At 59.4% G+C, this 19334-nt stretch overlaps 1 protein-coding gene across 3 annotated transcripts in view; it reads left to right on the top strand.

Moving 5' to 3' along the window:
• Nucleotides 1–18944, top strand: part of SAP30BP (SAP30 binding protein) — a 29487-nt gene extending 10543 nt beyond the window's left edge. For all 3 annotated transcript variants that reach the window (XM_084863077.1, XM_084863076.1, XM_084863075.1), the window contains 8 exons: nucleotides 9156–9198; nucleotides 13628–13716; nucleotides 15484–15575; nucleotides 16217–16277; nucleotides 16351–16402; nucleotides 17161–17219; nucleotides 18211–18295; nucleotides 18519–18944. In XM_084863077.1, the coding sequence (XP_084719203.1) occupies nucleotides 9156–9198; nucleotides 13628–13716; nucleotides 15484–15575; nucleotides 16217–16277; nucleotides 16351–16402; nucleotides 17161–17219; nucleotides 18211–18295; nucleotides 18519–18700 (663 nt within the window). In that variant the 3' untranslated portion in view covers nucleotides 18701–18944. The remainder of the gene's footprint in view (nucleotides 1–9155; nucleotides 9199–13627; nucleotides 13717–15483; nucleotides 15576–16216; nucleotides 16278–16350; nucleotides 16403–17160; nucleotides 17220–18210; nucleotides 18296–18518) is intronic.
• The last annotated feature ends 390 nt before the right edge of the window (nucleotides 18945–19334 follow it).

Raw genomic sequence — 19334 nt, 5'->3', positions numbered from 1 at the left:
AGATTAACTATTTACAAAAGTCAGAAAAGTCCTCATTCCACAGTCCTCACATCCTTCTGTTGGCCGAACAGCAAGTGTATTTTCCATCCAGTTTTGTTCCATTTGTATTTTAAACCTCTTCAGTGTTGCTGCAGCCTGGGTAATTTAACATAAGGACAGGAATGAACAATTGAAAACAAAACACTTAAGAACTGTGTGATATGTGAGCAATAAAACTGCCCAGAAAAAAAAATTATTTGAATTTTTTAAATACTTCCACGGGGGAAAGTATTTAAAAGATTAAGGTGTGCCCTGACCTGTTTGGCTCGGTGGATAGAGCATCAGCCTGCGGATTAAAGGGTCCCAGGTTCAATTCCGGTTAAGGGCATGTACCTTGGTTGCGGGCACATTCTCAGAGGGAGGTGTGCAAGAGGCAGCTGATCGATGTTTCTAGCTCTCTATCCTCCCTCTCTGTAAAAAATCAATAAAATATATATATATAAAAAAAAAGATTACGGTGCAATCTACCAACTCTTGTTCTAATACTGATTCCAATCATCAGCAGCACAGTCTCCCACATCCATTTCTTCCCTCCTGTCTTCACCAGCTTGGCTAAAGTCCAGAATTCGTACGCTGGAGGAGAGCCTGTGAGTGTGCTGTTGTGGCTGTTATTGACTAAAACCCTGTGGGCCGTGTCTTCCCAGTGAGGCTCTTAGACAGGAAGCGTGCCCTGCTCTTGACGTGGGTCAGAAGAAATAGCTCCTTTAAAGCTGGAGTTCATTGGACGTCCCCCGATGGTTCTCCCGGTCAGGGAGGAAGGCTCAGTAGAAGTTGGGGTTGGGTAGCATTCTTTCTGTACGCCCCCCGGAAGTCTCTAAGCTCAGGACACGGGTGGCGGCACCCACTGTTTATACCATTAAGCCTTGTGGGCCAGCCCTTCCATTCAAGTCAACTCAGACATTACTCATTGGGGCATCATAGAATCTTGAGCTGTTTCGCCTGATCCTTAGAATTAAAGGTAATAAATTTGGCCCCGGCCTGTGTGGCTCAGTTGGTTGTGCGTCAGTCTGTGCACCGAAGGGTTGATGATTCACCTGGTCAGGACAAATGCCTGGATTGTGGGCTTGTCCCTAGCAGGGGGTATGCAGGAGACAGCTGATTGAGGTTTCCCTCTCACATCAGTGTTTCTTTCCCTCTTCCTCTCTCTCTCTCTCTCTCTCTAAAAATCAGTTTTAAAAAGCTGTTTTGTAAAAAGATAATAACGGGCTGACTTCCCCTTTGCTCGGTGGCGGCTGTGGCATCTTCTGAAGGCCTTTCCCTCCTCCGTCTGGGCTGTTGGCTTCCCCAACGGGTGAGCCAAGGGCTTCACAGAAACTCATTCTTTGCAGCCTCCTGGTCCAGAGGGAGGAGGTGAGACCCGGAAGGTGGTGTCCCTGGGCTTGGGAGATGGACAAAGGGGTCTGGATTTTGGCACGTCCTTTACTGCTCATTGCACTAGGCCTCCGTGTCTTACTCAGCTGTGAAACGGACACAGTGAGGTCTGCCTCGTTGAGTTTAGGTGCTGGTTATTAACACTTGCCGTGTGACTCACCTAGGGCCGGAAAAGGAAGTGGCCCTTGACCTGCTGGATTGGGAGCCATCCGATCTGAACTTCTCGCTGGAAGTTGCCATGCGGCCTTTGAACTGTTGAGGCGCGTGCCAAGCCCGCTTAGCCTGTGGCGTTTCCTTTCTCACCAAAGCCAATGGCCTTCTTCAGACTCACCTTTAACAAGGCCAGGGTTGCCTTGCAGAAGTGGGTGACATGGCATTTCTGTGCTGGGCGGACTTGGCCATCCCCGCTCGGCTCTGCCGGGGCGTCTGGGTGCTGAGCTGAGCTGAGCAGCCGACAGCACAGAGGTGGGAGTCGTTCTTTGTCGTTCAGGCTGAAGAAATCCAAGCGAGGTCCTTCGTCTTGCCATCTTCCAAAGGAGGCCTGGTGGCATCTTAAGCTGAGCACTGCTGGTAGACACCTTCATCACTCGAAGTTGTTGCATGCAAAGGGGACGAATGACCCTTGTTCTCCCTCTGACACCCCCTCCACACACACCCCCTCTGCTCCCTCGCAGCCAGCAGGGCCTTCTTGATTGCACTTGTTCCAGGTCATCTGGAACTCAGATTCCCCAAAGCCACACCCGCTCCTGCATGGGCTGGCCCTGTAGCCAGGAGGAGCCGCAGCCCGCCCCCTCGCCCTGCAAGCCCCAGCACAGTTCCTCCCTGCGGGCCCAGATGCCACAGATTGCTAACCGAGGTGTGGCCACTCCTCCCTCCCAGTCTGGGATCTATCTTTTTGGGAATGTATGATGCCGAAAGCAAGCTGTCTGTCCTAAGGGGTCCTCTTCCCTCTTTGTTCTGTGTTTCTCATTTTTTGTTTTGTTTTGGAATATTTTTATTTATGTTTACTTTCTTAGAAGTGTTATTAATTGATAGGTATGTTTTATGATTGCTGCTCAGATGAGGTCATGGAGATTTAAAAGGAACAAAACAATATTATTTGATGCCTAAGTTATCAGATGGGCAGCCCCCTCTCAGAAATGGAGTTATTACTTGGAAATTATAAGTGGATTGGTTGTCTGAAATTTGGAATATATTTTCTAATATAAACAACACCCTTTTTAAAAAGATTAGATGTCTGGCCAGTGTGGATCAGTTGGTTGAGCGTCATCCCATGCACCAAAAGGCCACCGGTTCAGTTCTCAGGCAGGGCACATCCCAGGTTGTGGGTTCAGTCCCCAGACGGTTTGCATGGGAGGCAGCCAGTGTTTCTCTTACACTGATGTTTCTATCTATCTATCTCTATCTCTATCTCTATCTCTATCTCTATCTCTGAGAAAGCAATAAAACCCTACTTGGTTCAGCTCAGTGGATAGAGTGTCAGCCTGTGGACTGAAGAGTTCTAGGCTTGATCCCCAGTGTGGGGCATGCAGGCGGCAGCCAATCAGTGATTCTCTCATCATTGATGTTTAGTTAAGGATATAAATCACAGGAGAGTCGGAGGGGTTTTGGGGAAGTATCCATAGTATTCTCTAACGGTTGGTCTGGTGTCGCGTTGGAAGGCAGGTGGCAAAGTCCCCCCTTCGGCACTGCTCCGCCCAGAGCTCTGCGCTCACGCCGAAGTCTGGCTGGTCCCGGGTCCGCGCTGTGCCGAGCGGTGCGGCTTCGTGGCAGCCGGATCGTTCAGGCGGAGAAAGAGACCGTTCCTCCCTCCTCCCTGCCTTTGCCTAGGCGAGACTGTTCCTCCCTCCTCTCTGCCTTTGCCTAGGCCACCAGGCGCTTCCAGAGCCGGCCTCGTTTGTTCTGGCAGGCGCCTAGTTAACCCTTTCCTGTAGAGACCTCCGCTGCCCGGGGAGCTGAGCCGTCCTGGCAGGACCCTGGCATTGGAGGCGGTCCATTGAATCCAGAGTGGCCCCACCGGCTTCCGCCCATTTTTCTGTAAGTCGAGTGTTTCCATCCCAGGCAGGCAGCAGGCCATGGCAGTGGCCCGCCCGGGCCCACAGGATACAACTGAAGGAAATGTGCTGGTGGCGGCCTTCTCCGGAGCAGCGCTGGTCTCGGGGACTTCCTCGGAGCCTTGGGGTTACTGACAGCTCTCCATCCTGGCTGCCAGGCTGCAGTAATTTTGTTCTGGGGCTTGGAGGCAAAGGTTCCAGAATTTCTGCTGTGTGTGTGTGTGTGTGTGTGTGTGTGTGTAAAATTGACTATATATGTGTATATATAATTGATTTCAGGGAGGAAGGGAGGAAGAGATAGAAACATCAATGATGAGAGAATCATCTAATCACTGATTAGATGCCTCCTGCACATACCCCCACTGGGGATCCAGCCCAAACGTGGGCATATGCCCTGACCGGGAACCCCGCTGACCTCCCTGGTTCATGAGTCAATTCTCAGCCACTGAGCCACAACAGCCAGGCCAGTTTCTGCTTTCTTGGCAACATGAGGTGACTCCCATCTCAGAAAGTGCCCTGGCTGTCATTGTGCTGCCTTTGCAGGCCCTCGGTCCTCTGAAGCAGCAGCAGTGTGGCCACACCTTCATGGTGGTTGTGAGAATTGAGTGCCTAGCATCGTGCCTGCAATCATCCCCTCGGCTGAGCTTGGTTTGTATTCCATCCCCAGTGTTTGCCCATTGCCTGGTCTGTAATAAATGCTCACTGATTACTTGTGGAGAAGATAAGTGAGTTAACTAGGTGATAATTCTGTCTTTGTTTTAGGATTAGGAATACCAGGCTTGATGTAGTTTTTCCAGCTCCGTGTTGATACCTCCCCCTTCCTTCTGCCAGTCTAGCCCCTTTATTAGTCCTCTTCTGCCGCCTCCCTTTCTGATGCAGAGTCCGCACCGTGAGAGTAGCAATGGACTTGAACAGTTCGGAGTCCGGGGAGGTCCGGGTTCTGCTCCGTAGCTGAAGCTGGCTGTGAAATCCTAAACTAGCCCGGCCCGTGTGGCTCAGTGGTTGAGCATTAGCCTTTATAAGCCAAGAAGCCGCAGATTCCCGGTCAGGGCACATTCCCAGGATTCAGGCTCACTCCCCAGTAGAAGTTGTACAAGAGGCAGTTGATCAGTGATTTTCTCTTATCGTTGATGTTTCTGTTTCTCTCTCTGTCCCTTCGTCCCTGAAATCAATTTTTAAAAAAGAAGATAATTTAGGAATAAAAAGAAACCCTAAACTGGACTGAAGAATATCTGACCACCAGCCGGCTAGAAAGGGCTGTGAGTGTGGATGTGTTTGAGTGAGTGCGTGTGCCTGTGGGGGGTGGGGGGGTCAATGTTCCAGCACCTGCTCTGGGCAGGGCCTGACTGGCTGGCTGCAGGTGCTGGGGACAGACAGACACCTGGTAAATCAGACATGAGTGCAGGGCGGGCATGTCCTCATTGGCTGGGGTGGGTGGGTAATGGAAGTCTGAGTGGGGCTTACGAGGAGGAGACAGAGGGGAGATGTTCCAGGGAGCGGCTTTGGGCGGGGGGGGGGGGGGGGGGGGGCAGCTAGCACCCTGCGGGAGGAGGAGGCCGAAGTGGCCGCAGGGAGTCCCCAGGGCCTGGGCCGCAGGAGGATGGCGGATGGGTTATGAGTAGGTGCTCTGCTCGTGAGGTGAGGTGTTCTGAGGACTTCCTTGGGCAGCCCTGGGTGTGAGCACAGGTTTGGAAGGCATTGTTTACCCATCGCCCTCTCCAGCCGCTCCTACTGGGGAGACTCCGATGACATCACCCAACAGAAAAACGTGCAGTCTGTGTCCTCCTCCCCCTGGCGGCGGGGCGGAGCGGGGCCGGGCTGCCCTCTGGGCCCAGCTTTCTCTGCCGGAGGCTCCCGAGGCCGAGGAGCTGGACATGGCACACCCAGTGGAGCTGCCTGAGGCTGGCTGCTCTGTCTAAGTTGGACCCTGGACCTCTGAGTGTGCTCTGTGCGGCAGGTTCCGGGAAGGACTGGTGAATCATGGCCGCAAATAACCCTCCGTCCCTCTGCTGGGCCTGCCCTGCGCCCATCCCGAGCTCGTCCTCGCAGCTCGCAGCCTGGCCCGCTTCATGGGGCGTGTCATCCCCGCCCGTCCTCCGCCTCAGCCTCAGTGGCCGCTGGACTTCGTGTTCTCTGCAGGGCGCCACGTCCAGGTCCTGTCCTGAGCATGAGGCCCCTGCTGGGGATATTGTTCTTACAAGTCTCAGACACGATTGGTTGAGAACCAAAGTCTAGCAAGTTCGAATCCCCGCTCTCCAGGGCCGGCCGGCCTCTTGTGCAGCATCACGCCTGTGGGCTCAGGCTCGGGAGCCTGGGGAGGCTGGCGGTGACAGATGAGGGGTCTGCCTCCGAGTGCTCTCACTCCTCGTCCTCTTGGCTGCTTAGGGGGCTGTGGGCTTTATTTGGTTTTCCTGGTGTCTGAGTTGGACTTGAACTACAGCTGAGGCTGTTCACCTGGGCTTCCTCCAGCAGCCGCGAGGTGAGTGCTTTGTTCTCACCTTCCTCGTGCCCTGGGGAGGCCTCGGCCCCCTGTGTCTGAGGGCGTGGCTGGTGGCCAGGTCTGTCCAGTCTCGGCCCCTCCCTCCCCGCTGGCGCAGACACGGGTTGGGATGGGTCTCCAGACTGAGCTCAGACTTTGACCAGCCGCAGTGTCTCCTGCGGGCCCGGAGGCGGATCCATCCAGTCGGCGGCCGTCCCCGCGTACAAGTCAGGACAGGTGTGTGTGCATTTCGAAATCCTGCCTTGGGCAAGAGGAAGAGGGAACAGTGGCTCCTTGTTGCCCTTGCCGGTACCCCTCACTGCCCCCTCCTGCCCGCGTGAGGGCGCAGACTCGCCCGGCCGGCGGCAGCCTTTGTCAGACCGGTTTCGTGAACTCCGACAGCGACAGTTGAAGAGCGTGAACTTCTATCTGTCGCTTAAACACTGTCGCATGTTTGTCCTGACACCAGGCTGGCTGCCCAGATCGCTATCGTGGGCGCTTGGTCCTTCCCTCACTGAATTCCTGGTGCGTGACTGGCCCTGCCTGGGAGGAGGCTGTCGCCTGTCTCATCTGCGTGTGGCCACCCTCACGCACCCAGTCCTGGCCTCCCCGGAGGCTGAAGCTGACCTCAGAGGCCGGTGTGCGTAGATGGTTCTGGAGCGCATAGTTTGGGTGTCTGACACCTGTCCTCACCGCTCTCTCCAGACACTCTGGCTCCTTCCTCGTCGCTCGAAGGCCTGGACCTGCTGGGTGCAGAGCGCCTGCCGATGGCTGCAGGGCGGGCTGTGGGGCACACTCAGGCCTTTCCTTCTCGGGCGCAGGCAGGGGTGGGGTAAGCAGCATTAGGGTCCAGAGAACTCGGGTTGCTGGTGTCCTTGTTCGGGGACACTAGTACGGTGACACATGCTGGGAAGAATTACCTTCTGAAACGGACCAGGTGTGGCCTCAGGCGCAGGTTCCCATCGATTGCCGCCTGTGACACAAACGGGGAATCCGCACAACCCGAGTTCGTGCGGAATCGTGGCTTCTCACCTGTGGGGGCTCATTTACACGTTTGGCCGACGCGGTTCTCCTAAGGAGGACGGTCTTCTCGCACTTGGCATTGGTCCACGCCCGCTGGCCGGCCTTTGCTTGGAGTGACCGTGGAGCTGGACTCCTGCGGAGAAGTTCCTGGGGACATGGGGCTGTGAGTTGGAGTCCAGAGCTCCAGGGGGCTCAGGGCACGCATCGTGTGTGTGTGTGTGTGTGTGTGTGTGTGCGCACGTGTTTGCACATGAACATTTTGTGAGGGTAAAACAAAGACTAGACTAGTTGGCACATTGAAACCAGCTGTTTTTATTTTGTGGGAGCGGAGTGATTAGTTGGGGGGAGGGGAGCCAAGCCGCAAACAGAAAGACGAAGCCGCCTCAGCTAAGCCAGCCCGGACCTTGTGAAATGCCGGGATTCCCGGCCCCCCGCCTCCCATGCTCTGATCGCAAACCCGCAGAAGCCGCGGGCGGCGCAGGGCCTCCACCTGCCCAGGGGCCTCCAGGGTAGACCTTTGAAGAGCACTCGTCTGGGACTGGCCTCCTGTGCCTCTGGAGTAGGCGCCTAGGATTCCCACGATTCCTCACGACAGCTGGCCTCCTCCTGGCTCTGCGGTGGGGCTTTGGGAAGAGCCCAGACAGCCTGGGAATGGAGCGGTCAGTACTCCTGGGACCGGCCGTGGCCAGGGAAGAGGTGGCTGTGCCCAGCTGATGTTTTCCCACAATGAGCCCCCAGAAGGCTGCCCCCATTAGTTACTGTCACGCTCTCAGCGTTTGTTGCCCCGGAGCCCTCCACAAAGGGGCTGTTGTGGGGCCCTGCAGGCTGGCACTGCCCGCGGAGCAGTGATGGATGACCAGCCTGGGTTTGGCATGGCAGGCCGGCTTCCTCTTTGCCCACCTGATTGGCGGGGTGAGAGGCGGAGAAGCAGGTTGCTAAGCAGCCTGGCCGGACCCGGTGCCGGTCCGGTGGCAGCCGCAGTGTTCAGGAGAGTGGGCGGTTTGGGCCCGCCCCACACTCAGGAGGGACTTCGGGGGGAAGGGGCTGGGGTCTCCTCTGGCCTCAGCGTGGGACCAGGCGGGGGCGGTGAGGCGGCCTTCCCGCACCCCACTTTCTGGCACGGTGTCTCGGTGTGAGGTCTCCTCGTGAGCGGAGTGCAGAGCTCTGCCGCAGCTTCCACGTGCGGCCGTGCCTGGAGCCCTCGCTGCCTCTCCCCTCCCCACCGACCAGAGCGAAAGGACAGGGGGTCCAGCCATTCCGGGAGCCCGGCTGCTGCCCCTGTGGCGGGCAGTGGCACTCGAGGCCCCCGGTCTGACGGTGTTCAAGGGGCTGAGTTTCCCCAGAAATGGAGAGGCGGGTCCCTGCCGGGTACATGTGGACAGCGCAGCCAGGGAGGGCCCCTCCCCGGGCTTGTGACAGGCTGGCCCTCTTGGCCCGGTAGACCGGGGAGGGAAGCTGTGGCCCAGCGGGAAGGCACAGCCAGGCTGGCAGACCTGCTCAGACCTCCGCTCTTAGGGTCTGCGCACGCCCACAACCGAGGGCCGTGGAAGTGGGTGTCAGGCAGCAGTTTGCATGAAGGTCAGAGAGCTTTTCTTCGCGGGAATAAAAGCCGGCGGGAAAGAGCCGGGGGAGCGCTCTGTGGTTGTCACTGATCAGAGGCCGTCCACGCCCGCTCCGGGTTCCGGGGGCTGCCTGCTCCGGGTTCCAGGGGCTGCCCGCTCTGGGTTCCAGGGGCTGCCTGCTGTGACGAATCTCTCCTTAAACTAAAAGTTAAAAGGATCTCTTCGGAGTAGCTAGTCTTATGTATTCAGTGTTGGTATTTCATGTTATAAGTAGCCCCCCTCTTGCTTCCTCAGTGCCAGGTTGGAGGGCAGTGTTCGGGTGACTGGCCAGGGGCGGCATCGGGAGGGTCCCGGTGTGCGGGGACACTGGCTGGCATTGGTCCTCCGTCATGGCGGTATTGGTGCCTGCTGGAGGCCGTGAGGAGGGGCTGAAGCAGGCGACGGGGGCATCCCAGCTGCTCTGATGGAGGAAGAAGGGGGTCAGGGATCCCCAAAGCCCCTCCCCCCGCATCGCTCACTCTTAGGATGCCTTCACCTTTTTTCCTTCCTCCATATCCTGAGTGGTCTCTGCGTAAAGCAGCGTGGGGCAGGAGCCAGGCTTACTCCTGTGTCTGTTTGTCTTTGCAGGATAACCCGGAAGTAGAAAAGCGGGACCCGCAGGAATTAGTTGGTAAGTTCCCAGGCAGCTCAGGGCATGTTTCTGAGCCTTGCCGGGGCCTGCGGGCACGGCCCTCTGCTATGATCCTGGTCTCTCCTCTCTCTCAGGGCCTTTGGCATTTCCTACATGCCCGGGTAAGACCCAGAACAATTCTTCTTTGGAAATCACAGTCACGTGTGTTTCACTGGCTCTGGTCAGTTGCCAGTGCTGTAGGGGGGGCGCGGGGCCCCATTCAGCCCGGAGCTCGTTCCCCTGTTGCCCTGGGCCCGTCCTCTGTCCTGTACCCCCTTCTCGCCCTCTGCTGGCACATTCATGTGCTCAGGGAGCAGACACGTGGCCTCTGCTGGCACTTGGCTCCGTCCCCAGGGGAGAGCATGCCCCCCAGGCCTGGAGTTCGGGAGCCTTTGTGACTGGAGGACAGGGCGTTCCATTTCTGGGAAATGGCATTGCGGTCTGTTAAACTCCAGCCCCCTAATCCTTTTGCAAACCCCTCAGCTCCTTCGGCGTGGCCTGGACTGCGTACCTGCTCTCCCACAGCCCGGCCAGCCTCACCGGGGGCTGGACGCTCCTCCCCGTGGCGGCCCCTCTCTGCCTGCTGACTCGCACACAGCTGGACGCACTGCTTCCGGCCACCCTCCCTCTGTCCTTCCCCCGACAGGGCCCTTCACCGGGGCGGGAGGTGAGGACCCATTCTGGTTTCCTCCTGGCAGAACTGAACGTCATTCCTGTTTGTCTTCTGAGGAAGGATTGGGTAGGAACGTGACCACTCTGAGTGGCCCTTAATTCCCGAGTTCTCTGATGGAGTGTGAGTCCTTCAAGTCCTGTGACAGTCACACCTTCCTAAGGCCTTAGGGTTTGCTCTGTAGAAAATGGCGCAGTAGGGGCCCTGGCTGGCTTTGTGGCAGAGGAAAAGCAGCCCCTGCCAGGATGCCCGTGGCTCCCCGCGTGGCTGGAGCCCCTCCTGCGCCCCATCGTCTTTGCTTGTTACCAAGAAACGAGGGGGGTGGGCGGAGGGGTCAGAGAGCAGCCCAGCCAGGAGCCCGGGGCCACAGTGTCCTCCAGTGGAATGTGTGTGGGCGTCAGCCGTGTCCGCACCAACTTCCACTTCTCTCTCCTCGCCACTTTGAGAAAATAGCTGTACCGAGGTGTGACTTACCCAAGGAAGAGTCACCGGGTTAAGGTGCCCTCTGGTGCATTTCAAATGGTGCTGCCCACGGACGTGGTACAGAGCCCTCTGGATCCAGAATGTCTGCTCGGCCCTCCCTCGGCCCAGGCCAGCAGAGGCCTTTCTTCCCGGCGGCTTTCCTCGTTGGGAAGGTCACGGTCAGGCTTCTCAGCCTCGCACTGTCCACGCTTGGGGGCTGGATAACCTGCTGTGGGGCCTGGCCTGTGCATCGGGCCGTGTGTGAGCATCACTGGTCTCTGGACTGGATTCCATAGAACTGCCCCTCCGCCCCCGTGTGAACATCAGAAATGTTTCCAGACGGTGCCAGGCGTTCCCTTGTTTCTGATTGTTTTGTTGTCTGCACCATTTTATTTGTTTTCATTGTTTCGTTGTCTGCACCATTGCTGTGATCCGTTCACCTGCGGGGGACACAGATCTGTGAGCCTCATTGTTTTGATCACCGTTACCCTGTCTCACTGAGGAGACACAGCTGGACACAGTGCCCATACCCGCTCCTTTTGTCCATCCTCTGGATCGGGGGCTCGGTGCTCCCCTAGTGAGAAAGCATTTCATCTGTGTGGACAGCCCGGGTGTAACGGAGCAAGTGACAGCAAGGAGCTGACCTATCGGTCTCTCCAGCTGCTTGAGCACACTCTCCGTCCCCTCCAGGTGCCACCGATGCCCACGGGCATGCCGGGCACCATGGCACCGGGTGGTGTTCTTCATGTCACTTGTGAGCTAGTGCCTCCTGCCCACAGCCCCACAGTCCCTGCCAGGCATCCTTCCCTCCCTCGGTTCTAAGCCAGCTGACTGGCTGCCCCCGCTAGATGGGCACCTGCCAGCTATGGGTGCCATCGCTGTTTCATGACTTGGGTGGGCACGGGGGTAAGTCACAAGCTTCTCAGTCCCGTGTGGCCGCCTGTCAGACCTGGGAGGAGCCAGGCACGGCTGCCCCCCTCCCCCATGCTGGGCACGTTTCTCAGCGTGTCTCCTGGGGAAATGGAGGCTCCGGGCACGCAGACAGCCAATAGGTGGTCTGGTGGCTTCTTTGGAGTCACCCTGGGACGTAGGAATGAATCGCTGGAAGGTTGCTCCTGAAATCGAAGGGTAACCTTTACCTTGTTTCCTGGACGGATGGCTTCGTTTGCCAGCTGCCTCCTGGGAATTCTCTCGTTCTAACCCCACGTCTCCGGGGGGCTCTCGCTGCCCCTGCCACGCTGCGTACCATCTGAGCCCGAGTGTGGTTGGGTTGCTATGGCAACTCTGTCACACCCTGTTTTTCCTGAAGGTTTCCTGGAAAATGCCAAAGGGCACTCTTTGTCTGTGTCACGTGCACATGGGCGCGCTCCGCCAGGAAGAGTCTGCCCCTCCCTGCCGTGTGCCCGCAGCCTGCCCAGGCCCTGCCCGCGCTTGTTGCTGATGCCCAGGAAACCGGAGGCCCAGCTCACCCAGCCGTTCCCTCCGGCTCCACTCTGCAGCCCTTGCATCTGGGCCTTCGAACTCTGTTTCTCCGGGGCTGGGAGGAGGGGGGAGTCAAGATGAGTTTGAACGGCAGCCTGTCTGGGTGTCACCCTGGAGGCAGGAGGCAGGGAGGTGCTGGGCAGAGGAGCGCGGGGTGCCCTGATGGAAACGCTCCGAGGCTGCTCTGCCGTCCGGTCCACAGCAGCACGTCACCCAGCGCGTCCTCCTGTCCTCGCCCACGTGGCAGCCCTAGTGCTCGGTTCCTGGGCGGCGGGCGCCTGGGGCAGCCCACTGACACGCGGAGAGGGGACACCCCGCCCTGGCTGAGCCCAGTCTCGGTGCTGGCAGTGTGTGCGGGCGTGTTCTGCCGCCCCTGAAACTGGGTAAGCCAACAAGCCATACCCTCAACTTATCAGCACCGAGTTCTTCACAGTAACAACGGAAATCAAAGCATCCTGTCTGCTAAGACACATCTTACCCCGGCCCTGGAGAAGGGGCGGCGGTGCCAGCCCCCCAGGCAGAGCGCAGCCACTGGGCGGCTGGCACACAGAGGGTACCCAGTGGGTGCTGCTGGTGCTTTTTGTTCATTCTTTCTCTTCATCCTGCCCCACCCCACTCCGCCGGCTGTTTTGCTCATTGTATGGGCCTTTTCATGAGCGAGTGTTCTAAAGAGCACACACAGACCTCCAACAAGCAGGGTATTGTCTGGGCGATCCGGAGCGGGACTGCGGCCTGCGGGAGGGGAGTGGGGGTGGGGCACAGGGCCTTGGGTGGGCAGTGGCAGGTCTCCCAGGGAATGGTCCCTCAGGAGTTGTGGTTCTCCACTTCAGAATCAGGCCTTTTGTTCCCAAGAATGAGGTGGACCAAAGAGGGCCGATTGGTCCATGTGTTTATTTTTTAAAGACCCCAAGCTAATTTCTGACATAATTTTTTTTAATGCTTTTTATGCACAAAGGAGCTTTGAGTGCTTGGAGTCCCCAAATCCAGGGAGCCTTGTGCCCTGTTTATCTTTTTTCTTTTTTTTTTTAATAGTATATGATGATTTTATTTTATTTTTTTAATATATTTTATTGATTTTTAACAGAGGGGAAGGGAGAGAGATAGAGAGGTAGAAACATCCATGAGAGAGAATCATTGATCAGCTGCCTCCTGCACACCCCCCACTGGGGATGTGCCTGCAACCAATGTACATGCCCTTGACTGGAATCGAACCTGGGACCTTTCAGTCCGCAGACCGACGCTCTACCACTGAGCCAAACCGGCTTCGGCTCCTCTTTATCCTTTCTTAGGGTGAGAAGGGTAGCAGTAAGCAGCTCTGCATTTCCGGAACCCAGGAGGCTGCTTTAAGGACGCAGTGGTGGAGGGCGGGAGTCAGCGGGAGCCCTGCCCGGCCCCGGCCCAGCGGCTTCTCACTGGTAGCTTGGCGCTGGCAGGGCAGAGTTTACACCACGGGCACCGGCAGGTCCTGCAGATAGTGGTTGTCCCCACTTCCCGTTTGCCAGCACCCCCGGGCACACTCTTTCCTTGAAAGTCACCGCTGTGACATGTTGGCATGCATCCTTTACCCTTACACCCTCCGTCTGCACTTCCTTCCTCCGAGTGGGCACCTGCTGCTCCTTCTGGTCACGTGATCTCAACTCAGGTGACCCCGCCCTCTGAGAGGCTACTCTGAACACTTCATGGCGTTCATCCCTCCCTGAAAACATTGCACATGCTTTCCCCGCATTGGCCTGGTGTACCCCCCTTTGCCCATGTGTAACCCCTATCCTGCCACCACCTCCCTACAGAATTTTCCTCTGTTCTCTCAACAAACAGCCTCCTTTTCTGAAAGAGTCCGGAACATGTCACCTGATGAGATCAAGATCCCACCGGAGCCCCCGGGCAGATGCTCCAACCACCTGCAGGTAGGCACGCGCTGGCTGCTGGCCGGGCAGGCGTCCGGTTCGGTCTGGCTTTTACAGCTTCTGTAAGAGAAATGCCGCAGCCCTGTTACCTCCCTCACCCGCTCCCAGGAGTTGCTGTGAACCTGCCACCCTCCGCCACCTCACCTGGTGCCGCTGTGTACTAACTGTCACCCTCCGCCACCTCACCTGGCGCTGCTGTGTACCCATGCCACCCTCTGCCACCTCACCTGGCGCTGGCTGTGTACTAACTGCCACCCTCCGCCACCTCACTTGGCGCTGCGCTGGCTGGAGCACCCTGGCTGGCCCTCCGTGAGGTCCTGTGCTAGACAGAGAGGATGACATACCTTTTCTGTGCAACCCGCTGAGCCAATGAGAACATTTCAGAAGGAACTTCGTTAAGAAGCCGAGGGACGCTCAGAATGTAAAATCATAGAAATGTAAAACAAGCCTTTTTATGCATAAAATCCCCATGCTCGTAGCCCAGCCATGCCCGCTCACCAGCTTCTGGCCGAACAGTCTCACAGGCCTGAGCGAGGCTCTGACCGAGGACGTGGAGCAGTGAGAGCAGCGCCTCGGGGACAGCTGGGCTTCGGCTTTTCAGCCTCTGAGGCGGTTCAGTCGCTCTTCAGGTCCCCGGTGAGTGGGACCTGTGACAAACAGCAGGCAGACACCCACTGCCGCTACCCGCGGCGGCCCCTGGGCTACCTGCTCTGCCTTCGACCAGCAGCCTCCTGGCGCCTCGTGCTGCCCCGCGGCCGGCCCGCCCTCACTGCCGGTGACTCACGGCCGGGCTGCGGAATGCAGCGGCCTGGGGCTTCGCAGCGAAGGTTCTCCTCCTTTTCCGGAAGTCTCCTCCCTCTGCTGAGTCGTCAGCCCCCTGCCCGCCACCCCCACGCCTAGTGTAACCTCCACACCAGGCAGCAAGTCCCAGCCTGTCAGGACAGTCTAGCCACCGGCCAGGCACAGCCAGCCGCCCAGCCTTAAGTCAGGATGCTTCTCCTCTTGGCTCCTCCTAAGGGTAGAGAGCGTGACTCAGCACACCTTCCCGGTCACCGGAGACGGGGGAATCGTCTTAGGGCCCAGGAGACCCCGAAAAGTCCTGTAAGATGGGGCTGCCCCACAGGCCGGCCTTCTATGGGCCTCCCTGCCTCCCCTGCCATAGACTCAGGTCTGTCCCTCTCGGCTCCTCTCTCCCTCGGTGCTTCCGCTGGCCACGGCAGAAAGGTGGGCCTCCTCAGTCACCCCTCCCCACATCCCAGGGACATCCACTGGATTCTCACCCGCCGCCGCCTCTCACCAGTGAGAGCTGCACCGCACCCCTGCCGGTGCCCCTCGATGAAGGGGCGGGGCCCAGCCTCCTGGGAGCCTCCCACAGAGACATTCTGGGAGTGTGTGAGGCCAGGTCCTGCTCTCCTCCGAAAGGACAGCCGCTGGCCTCCCGCCGCGGACCGTCCCCGTGTTAGCATTAGAGGGTCTCCAGCCCCTGCCCGTCCCCCTCGTGCCTGACACTCCTCCGCGGTGGCTCAGGAGCTGCCGGACCAGGTGGGCACTTGTCCACGGCCCTCTCCACGGCTTCCCAGCCTCGGCCTTTTCACTGCTCCCTCTACCGCTCTGCAGAGGGATCGGGAGAAGGCACGGCTGAACAGGCTGGGCGGAGGAAGACTGGCTGGAGCAGGGCCTCCTGTGTCCGTGTGTCCACATCGCCCACGTGACCACAGACTGGCACGGGGCACGGTGGGGTCATAGGGCCCTGTTTCTCTTCCGTAGGACAAGATCCAGAAGCTGTATGAGCGGAAGGTGAAGGAGGGGATGGATATGAACTACATGATCCAAAGGAAGAAAGAGTTCCGGAACCCCAGGTGCGTTTCCCATGAGCCTGCAGGGTTGGTGGAGTCATTGATGTTGGAACAGAGGTGCCCCATGGATGTGGCAAGGGGAGACCCAGCTAGGATCCCACCTGAGCCCAAAGGACCATCAGCCAGTCTGCTGTCCCAGCGGGACATTTACCACTTTCGGTCCCGGCTGAACATAAACGGGCGTGTGGAGGGGGAGCCGAGCGGCCAGGCCTAGAACGGGGCCCCGCTCTGCTTCTGAAGCACGTGACCTCACAAGGCCTCCGTTTCCTCGACCGGGAGTAAGGGGTTGGACTAGACCAGTGGTCGGCAAACTGCGGCTCGCGGCACCCTGGGAAAGGGATGTAGCGGCAGCAGGGACCTGCCAGGCCTTTGTGTGGGCCTGAGTGTGGTAGCCCCAATCCGGCCACAGCTGGAGGACCGATGTCCGGGTCAGACCCAGCCCCTGGCGAGCGGTGCGTCCCGAGAGAGAGGCGGCGGAAACGCCTGGTCGTGTCAGGCGCGCACACTTCCCGCCCGCCGGGAAGCCTGAGAACAGTCCCGCTGGGTTTTGAGTTTGTCTGAGCCCAGGAGCTGGGTGGTGGTGATCTCTTACACTGGCGCCCCGCAGGGCCACGGGCCTGCTCAGGGCCTCTCTCTTCTTTCAGCATCTACGAGAAGCTGATCCAGTTCTGTGCCATTGATGAGCTTGGCACCAACTACCCGAAGGTACGTCCCGCGCACGGGGGTGAGCTGCGGGGAGAGATGGCCCTTGTGACCCGTGTTAACCTTTCTTTCTCAGGACATGTTTGACCCCCATGGCTGGTCTGAGGACTCCTATTACGAGGCATTAAGTAAGTAGTGTCTGTCTGTCCACCTGCACACCCATCTGTCCCTCCATCTGTTCGTCTGTCCGTGCAGTCATTCAGTCACCAGGCAACATGCGTTTCAAGGCCTCCTCTGTTAGTCCCTGTCCACGGAGCTGGTGTAAGCCCTGAACCAGACAGGCCCATCCCTGGCTTCGGAGGCTTATGACTCAAACCAGAGGGCCGAGGGGAATTCCAGCAGTGCGGCTGTGCGAGGGGGTGCAGGCAGGGCCCTGGCCAGGCCAGGGGCTGGCACTGAGGAAACACGGCCAAGCAGAGGTTGACGATGCCAAGGCCAGCCCAGCAGAAGGAGACGGGTCGCAGGCAGGGGGGTGGCGTGTTGTGAGGCCGCGAGAGCACAGCTTTTTCCAAGGGGGCCCGTTAGGGGCACGGGGAGGAGTTTCAGAGGGTCCATGCCCTCAAGTGGCAGGTGTCAAACCAGCAGCCACGGACCAGCCCCGGCCTGCAGACGGCTTTGTTTGGCCCACACACACAGATCTTGTCTTGCTTTAACTTGAACAGCTGACAACATTCTACCTCAGAAACCGTAACCCCCGCTTCTCGTGGTCACTGGGAAGGGGGTCCGCGCTGGGCCTCCTGTACTCCCGCACGGAGCGGTCAGCGCGTGCGTGCCTGGGCCTTTGGGCTGAGGCCGCCTTAGTGCATCAGACGGAACGCAGGGACCGCAGCGGGCGCTTCTGTAACAGCTGTGGGAGCTTCTGTAACAGCTGCTCTTGTCTTTGCAGCCAAAGCCCAGAAGGTGGAAATGGACAAACTGGAAAAGGCCAAAAAGGAGCGAACCAAAGTAAGGGCGGGCACGTGTCCTGGGGGAAAGGGGAAGTGTTTGTGGAGCTTGTGGGTCCTGCTGCCCGAGCCCCGAGGGCTCCGGGCTGCTCTCCCGTCCTCCCCTCCCCCCCCCCCCCCCGTTCATTGCCTGGGGGCGCTCGGAGCAGCCTTCGGGTGCCTGTGGAGGGACAGGCCTTGCTGCTTTCCCGCCGCCCTCAGCTTGAAGTCACTTTCCAGTTGCTTCCATTTGGTTTCTTGGATCTTGTCGTTGCTGTCTTGTCCCTCCAGCCCCTCCCCTTGCAGCTGCAGAGCCCCGGTGGCTCTCTCTGGGGCCTCAGTGTCCTCCTGGCCTGAGTGGAGGCCAGTGCTTCCTCCTGAGAGCTCTGGCAGTGCTGCGTGGCCTCCAGAGCCGGCCTCGGTGGCACCCAGTGCTTCCCTGTAGGCCCCTTGTCTGATGGCCGGGTGACCCCTCACGTTCAGGCCCTGAGCCCGCTCCTTCCCAGGCAGGAGGGACCTCTGGGAGCAGAATGTGGCTGTGAGCCCCCATGTCCTCCAGCACTTTGTGGCCAGAGTCTCCGAGGGAAAGCTCAGGCCCGGCCCCCGGCAGAGGGGCTGCTGGCGGCCTCTGGAGGTTGTGCTGGGCCATCAGGTTTCCTCGTTCTGAGCCCTGGACTGAGATTCCCTTCTTCCTCCCCCTCCCCCCTCCGAGCCCAGGCTTGTGGCGGCTTGTGCGCAGCTCCTGGGGTCCCAGCTTCCTTCCCCTGAGTCCCCGGCACCCCTTCCTGGTGGGTGTGAGGAGAGGGCCTGGACATGGGGGTGGGCGCGGGAAGGGGTTCCCCTGGCGTGTTCCTCCGAGGAGTAACGTCCCCTTCGGCGCCTGGAACACCTCTCCTCCCCCACGGTCACGATGGCGCTGGTTCTCACTGCCTGCCTGTGAGATGCCAGCCACAGGCCTGTCCCCCAGGGCAGACGGCTGGCCCGGTCTTACTCCCTCCCCTCCTTCCCTCCAGATCGAGTTTGTGACGGGCACCAAGAAAGGCACCACGACCAGCGCCACGGCCACCACCACCACCACGGCCAGCACCACCGTCGCAGGTCTGTCTCCTGCTGCACCGCGGGGACCCAGGCGCGCACCCCTCCCTGTGCTTTGTGTGAGCCCAGGGGTGGGAGCCAGCCTTGGAGGCGGGCGGCTCCCCGGGTCCCGGGCGGCCCTTGGCTTCCTGGCCGCCCTGAGGTGCCGCCCTCCGCCCGGCCGCTGGCTCTGGGAGGCGGTGCTGTGTGGCTGTCTGGTCCTGACTCCTCTCCGCTCTGTCTCCAGACGCTCAGAAGAGAAAGAGCAAGTGGGACTCGGCCATCCCCGTGACCACCATAGCCCAGCCCACCATCCTCACCACCACGGCCACCCTGCCCGCCGTGGTCACCGTGACCACCAGCGCCAGCGGCTCCAAGACCACCGTCATCTCCGCCGTGGGCACCATCGTGAAGAAGGCCAAGCAGTGACCAGCACCAGCTGGGGCGGCTCGGACATTCCTTCCCTTCGAGGGAGCAGCCGCTCCAGGCCTTGGTCAGAGATGAGACTGCGTGATGCCGCCCGCGGGGGGTGTGAGGACTGGGACCGCTCCCAGCGGCCGCCCGGAGGCGCCTCTGTGGCCTCCGCCAAAGGAGGCTGCAGCAGAGGCGTGGGCTGTGGACAGGGTCCCCCCGCCGCCCGGGTCCGCGCCCCATTAAAAGTGCTGTGTTCTTTTATCTACGGTCTGTGTGCAGGCGAACACGGAGCTCAGTGCCCTCTCTGTCTTCCGGTCGGGGCTGTTCCTCCGTGGTGAGGGGTGGCCAGACGGGTGAGGCCCCGTGTGGCTGCTGCCTGCTGTCCCGCTTCCAAAACCGCCAGTTCTCATACCGGAGCGGAGGCCGCGTTCCCTGGGGGGTGATTGAGCTTCCGGGCCCGATGGACACACCCACACTTCAGAGTCCAGCCAGTTCCCAGGAGGCTGGGTGGGTCCCGCCCCCACAGGGAGGGGCAGAGCCGTGGCTCCTGGCCGCAGGTCCCGGCACCCCCAGCACTGCCTGGTGCGCCGATGAATCACCGCCTGGCGGCTCATTGTTTACAGGAGCCCCAGCTCCTGGGAGGATCCCT

This window comes from Pipistrellus hanaki (assembly GCF_964339955.1).
Source record: "Pipistrellus hanaki genome assembly, chromosome: 16".
NCBI classification, from domain to species: Eukaryota; Metazoa; Chordata; class Mammalia; order Chiroptera; family Vespertilionidae; genus Pipistrellus; species Pipistrellus hanaki.
This window is presented reverse-complemented; position numbering and strand designations above follow the sequence as displayed.